The 5,995-nt window shown below is 40.6% G+C and overlaps 1 protein-coding gene across 2 annotated transcripts; it reads left to right on the top strand.

Moving 5' to 3' along the window:
* Positions 1 to 278: 278 nt before the first annotated feature.
* On the top strand, positions 279 to 5,031 carry LOC132165112 (phosphatidylinositol 4-phosphate 5-kinase 1). 2 transcript variants are annotated; one of them, XM_088511828.1, is made up of 8 exons: positions 282 to 1,613; positions 1,692 to 1,856; positions 2,009 to 2,174; positions 2,375 to 2,485; positions 2,585 to 2,778; positions 2,932 to 3,062; positions 3,152 to 3,245; positions 4,273 to 5,031. In XM_088511828.1, the coding sequence occupies exons 1-8, from the start codon at positions 529 to 531 to the stop codon at positions 4,580 to 4,582; spliced, it is 2,256 nt and encodes a 751-aa protein (XP_088367954.1). In that variant the 5' UTR covers positions 282 to 528; the 3' UTR covers positions 4,583 to 5,031. The 2 variants fall into 2 exon arrangements, with proteins under 2 accessions (XP_088367955.1, XP_088367954.1); XM_088511829.1 differs by lacking the exons at positions 2,932 to 3,062; positions 3,152 to 3,245 and having other exon boundaries at positions 279 to 1,613.
* The last annotated feature ends 964 nt before the right edge of the window (positions 5,032 to 5,995 follow it).

Here is a 5,995-nt window from a genome sequence, read left to right on the forward strand (position 1 = left end):
CCAATAAAATTAGGATTTTTTTTTTTTTTCGGTTTTTTTAAATTAAAAATATTTAAGAAATATTTTTATCGTTTTAAAATTAAAAAAAAATAAAAATATTTATCAAATATAACTAACTAAATATTCTAAAATTCAAATTTGATAAACAAAACACCCAACGTTTCCTTTCCCTATGTAGGCTTCAAAGGGCCACAAGCCATTGCCCAAACGCCGGACCCACCATCCAACCAATCAAATTGAATTTCTCGCTCACCCTGTCTTTCTCTTTTACTTTTCTCAGTGATTGTAGTATTTTCCTGTGTTTTTGGCCAAAGGGAATGAAAAAACAACTCCATTCCATTTGCTTTCCTTTCTCTGTTTGTGGGATTCTCTGCCCTTCTCCAAAGCAACAGTAAACGAGGTTACATCGTCGGATCAAAATCAGGAACAGGTAAATGCCGCCAAAGTCGCTGCATTTCTTGCCCGGTTTCCGGTGTCAGACTCAAATCTGAAGGAGGAGGAGGAGGGGGAGGAGAAGAAAGAAGAGAAATGCAAGAGACTCTGTTGAGTCTATCTGAAGAAGCTGTTCACCCAGTTGACAACGACGGCTATTATAAGAAGAAAAAGTCTGAAGCAGGGGAAGAAGAAGAGGAAGGGGTGCTGTTGGTGGTCACTTCGCCGCGCGTGGTAGTGGGTCGTACGCGATCCCCAGCTGGGTCGCGGCGCGTGACGCCTACCGCGGCTGCCGACACGAACAGCGCAGTGGAAAAGGTCCTCCAAAACGGAGACCTGTATTCAGGAGCGTTCTTGGGGAACGTGCCGCAAGGGAGCGGCAAGTATCTGTGGTCGGACGGGTGTATGTACGAAGGGGAGTGGAAGAAGGGGAAGGCAAGTGGTAAAGGCAAGTTTTCGTGGCCCTCGGGAGCAACCTACGAAGGGGAATTCAAGTCGGGCCGAATGGAGGGCCACGGCACCTTCATTGGCATCGATGGCGACACCTACAGGGGCTACTGGGTCGCCGATCGAAAGCACGGCTTGGGAGAGAAGCGCTACGCCAACGGGGATGTCTACGAAGGCTCCTGGAAATGCAATTTGCAGGATGGAGAGGGGAGGTATGTGTGGAGCAATGGGAATGAGTATGTGGGTGAGTGGAAGAACGGTGTCATTTCCGGTAAAGGGGTTTTGGTTTGGGCCAACGGGAACACGTATCAAGGCTATTGGGAGAATGGGGTACCCAAGGGCAGAGGAGTCTTCACTTGGGCCGATGGGAGTAGCAATGCCGGGAATTGGAGTAAGGATTTCCATTTTCAGGTGGGTGCTGTCAGGAAGAGGTCGTCGGCGGACGTGGAAAATGTGGATTTCGATGTTGCCAGGAACGTGAATTTTCCCCGGATTTGTATATGGGAGCTGGATGGAGAGGCTGGGGATATTACTTGTGATATAGTGGATAACGCGGAGGCTTCTATGTTCTATAAGGACGGCAAGGAGTGTAGCTATGCAGGTTATGTGGCGCAGACACCGAGGAGTCCGGCTTTGTCGGCCAATGGGGAGATCGAGATCAAGAAGCCGGGGCAGATGATATCCAAGGGGCATAAGAACTACGATTTGATGCTTAATGTCCAACTGGGCATCAGGTGCTTGTTTTTGTTTTTGTTGTCTTTTTCGGTTCTTTTGAATAATGTTTTGTTTATTTGCTTGATTTTCGCTTGCAGATATTCTGTGGGAAGGCATGCTTCAATACTGAGGGAGCTTAGGCCAGGGGATTTCGATCCCAATGAAAAGTTTTGGACGAGGTTTCCACCGGAAGGGTCCAAGTGCACGCCCCCACATCAATCGATGGACTTCAGATGGAAGGATTATTGCCCAATGGTGTTCAGGTATTTCACTCTGCTTTTTCTTTTGGGTTTTTACAGCGTTTCTACACGTAATCTGGTTGGATTGACATCTTGGGTTCCCTTGGTATTGGGGGAGCTTGCGTATCTGTTGACTTTCCTAACAAATGGTGGTAACCTGTTTCCTTGGTATTTAGACATCTGAGGGATTTATTTGCAATAGATCCGGCGGATTACATGCTTGCTATTTGTGGAAATAACGCGCTTCGGGAGTTGTCTTCTCCCGGAAAGAGTGGAAGTTTATTCTACCTCACTCAAGATGACCGTTTTATGATAAAGACTGTCAAGAAATCTGAAGTCAAGGTTAGTTGTTAGCCCCCTTTGGCTTCTAAATTCATTAAATTTGAGAAGAAACGAAACACGCAACTAGGAAATTTTTGGAAAGTATACACTCAACAAGCACTTGTTTCCATATACTTCTCTCCACTTCTTACATTCTTAGTTTGAAATACATTTAATCCAGTGTCAATAGACTGTCACTATTAGTTTGTAACCATCTTCAGGTGCTTATTAGGATGCTTCCAAGTTACTACCAACATGTTTGTCAGTACAAGAACTCTTTGGTAACAAAATTTTTTGGCGTTCATTGTGTAAAACCAGTGGGAGGTCAAAAGGTATGATTTTGAGAGTATTTATTTATTTATTTTTGCATTCAAGTGCTTTTGTATTTTGATGCTTATTTAATATTGGTAATGTCACCATAAATAAACCAGACACGTTTTATCGTGATGGGCAATCTATTTTGTTCGGAGTACCGTATCCACAAACGGTTTGACCTCAAAGGTTCTTCTTATGGCCGCACAACTGATAAGCCCGAGGAGGAAATAGACGAGACAACAACACTCAAGGACCTTGATTTGAATTATGTGTTTCACTTGGAAGGTTCATGGTTTCAAGAACTTATCTGGTAAATTCCAATGAGTTCGATATAATTTAATCTCATTCATTAATATTACTATTGCCTCTTTGTTCCCCACCCCCTTCCTTGAATATGTGTATGCGCTTGTGCTCCAATTATGATATTCTTAATATTTGGTCTTATATCATGGTTTGTACTCAGGCAAATTGATAGAGACTGTGAATTCTTGGAAGGGGAAAGAATCATGGATTACAGTCTTTTAATTGGTGTTCACTTCTGTGGTGAATACTCAGGTGGTGAGATGAAGATGTCACCATTGGATATGTTTTCTGGTACTTTGTCAACACAAATCAAAATAGAACTTGAGACATATGTTGGACAATTAAAAAGTTTTAACTACCGTCTCTTTTGCCTTTTTCAGGCAGAAATGATATGCATCACAATGAGACATTCATTCGAGGATGTCATTTGAATAAAGTAGAGATGCAGGATAAGGATTGGATTGTAGTAGGCCGGTATGTGTTTTTGCTCTATATTGTTATTTCCGAGGATTGCTGTAACTTGCCATAGATCATGCTCTCCAATTTTGATCCACTCTGCTGTTTTGGTTACGGGAGAAAAATACATTCTTATGCACCTCATAATTTGTTCCAGTAATTAGGGATTGTTACTTTTTCCTCCTATACTGGATTTGTACGAGAGAAAGTGCTGGTTAGCTTACAAATCAGATGATTAAGCCCAGATACAGTGCATTTCTTCTTATGAAAATCTTATGTTGGGGCCCTTGAGTTGCATCTACTTCATTGCTAGGCATCTGCCACAGGAATAGCTTTAGTGCTTATGGACCCATAGTTCAGGTTCAACGGGCAGAAAGTCAGGAACTGCTTCCATCCCAAGATATCTTTAGTCATTAAGCATAACTTTGAGGATATGGCTACAATTTACAAACAAGAAAAGTAAAAAATTTGTGGTTGATCTATTTATTTCCCAATCCTTTTTTGAAGTGAAGCATTGGATAATCTCTTTCTAAGAATTTGATCTTGTTTTGCGAAATAATTGAAAGTGACATAGAGTTGTGGGGGCAAATTGGTAGGAATTTCATAGGCAAGAGGTGTGTGTGGGGTCTTTGCGCTTTCCCAGATAGAGACAAAGCTTTCTTTTTGAATTGTTTGGTCCTCTCCAATTACTGACTGGGCAATCAGGGTTGCATTTGTTTGTTGTTGCAACCTGAAGTGGAAAGATTTCTCTTATCTTGTCTATTAATTTTTATATAAGTTGAATTGCTATTAATGAGTTATTGAATGATAACTCTCAATATCCGAGTTTGCAAGTGATTGCTTTGTTTCCCTCAAAATCAAATTATACAAGCGCTTTTGCATTGTTGAATTCTAGGTTATAAACGTTAGTAGTAGTTGAGTAATGAGTATGCCAATGATTGACTTGATTTGTATCAATGTCTCTTGAATGATGGAATCATGTTCATGGGTGTTTGTGCAATTCATGTTCTAAATTTTCAATTCTTTACACATGCAAATATTCCAGGGGACCACTAATCCGGCTAGGGGCAAACATGCCTGCAAGAGCAGAGCGGGTGTCAAGGGTTGGATTGGATCAGCTTTCAGGGAGTGGAAGTAGCAATTCAACCCCATCACAATGTGGTGGGGAGATCTTTGACGTGATTCTCTTCTTTGGTATCATTGACATTCTCCAAGATTATGATATTAGCAAAAAGCTAGAACATGCCTACAAGTCTTTCCAAGTGGATCCCACCTCCATTTCAGCTGTGGATCCAAAACTATACTCAAAAAGATTCCGAGACTTCATACACAGAATTTTTGTGGAGGGCAAGTGAAATTTTGAAGAAAACCCCACCAATCTTTTGCGTGGTTTAATCAGGGTGAAAGCCGCCACACAGCCAGGACGCCAGGGCGTGTGAGTCTCCCAGGCTATGAATGCTGCAAATAGGCGGTGAGGCTGATCGGACGTTGGCCGGAAAAGCCCTGGTGATGTTAATGGATAACTTTTTGATAGGCGCTGATAAAGAGAGACAAGGAGGGGGTGGTTGGTTGGCATGAGGGTGTATATCTTAGAGAGATACAGCAGGTGATCACAAAGTTCTTTTTCTTTTTCTTTCTTTTGTTCAATTGTTTTATTTGTGGTGGGCAATTCAGATATATTGGTCTCTGGTAGCAGGGTATGGAAAAATAGAGAAATGCTCCCAGAGGAATGTGGAATTGGTGGGGATTAAATAAAAAGTGTACAGTAAAAAAAAGATGGGAGATTGGAATTGAACAACATTTTTATGGCATGTGTTTCTGATTGAATTTCACTCCTAAAAAGAGGGTTTGCCTACTGAGCAAGAAAGGAAAGGAACCCCAGGACCCTCTCTCTCTCTCTCTCTCTCTCTCTCTCTCTCATTCACACATACATACATACACATGCATTCAAAGTGGCTGTGTTGCTTTTGCAGTGAGTAAGCCATTAAAAGAAGAGAAAAAGCACATCAAAGGAAGATATGGGTGTTTCCTTTGCTCATGTTCTTTCTTTGTCTCTCATCTTCTCTCCGTTGAAAGTTTTGAGGAGTAGAATAACAATAATACAGTTGTATTGTATTGTCCCTTTTGTTTCTTTTGAATAACACCATAAAGCAGTACGAAAAAGCAAAAAGAAAAAAGAAAAAAGAAAATGTATATATATATATATATATATATATATATATATATATAGAAAGAGAGAGAGAGAGAGAATCTGGCATTGGATGGATTGGCCTCTGCAACAAAATATGTATGCTTTGCCACGTAAGTATAGAAGAATGTGTTTATAATATACAGGGATGGACTTTTTCAATTGGCACATGCCCACGTTGAAAAAGCTCATGCAAATATAAGCCTAGCTCTGTTGCCAAACAAGTGCTTGCTATATGGCTATTCTGTATAGGCCTCAGCTTGTTTGCATTTCCTATAGGAAAGTCCCCGCTAAACCCTATTTTGATGTTTACAAATTCCAAAATGGAAAAGAAAAATGTTTTCGCAAAACAAACAAGTATTTTAAGCAAATTTTCCCTTCAAAATATTTCTCATTCATTCATCGAGTAACTTGATATATATGAATTATTTTCTTTTCCAAATATAAGCCTAGCTCTGTTGCCAAACAAGTGCTTGCTATATGGCTATAGGAAAGTCCTCGCTAAACCCTATTTTGATGTTTACAAATTCCAAAATGGAAAAGAAAAATGTTTTCGCAAAACAAACAAGTATTTTAAGCA

Source organism: Corylus avellana, chromosome 11, assembly GCF_965113065.1.
Source record: "Corylus avellana chromosome 11, dhCorAvel1.hap1.2, whole genome shotgun sequence".
NCBI lineage: Eukaryota > Viridiplantae > Streptophyta > Magnoliopsida > Fagales > Betulaceae > Corylus > Corylus avellana.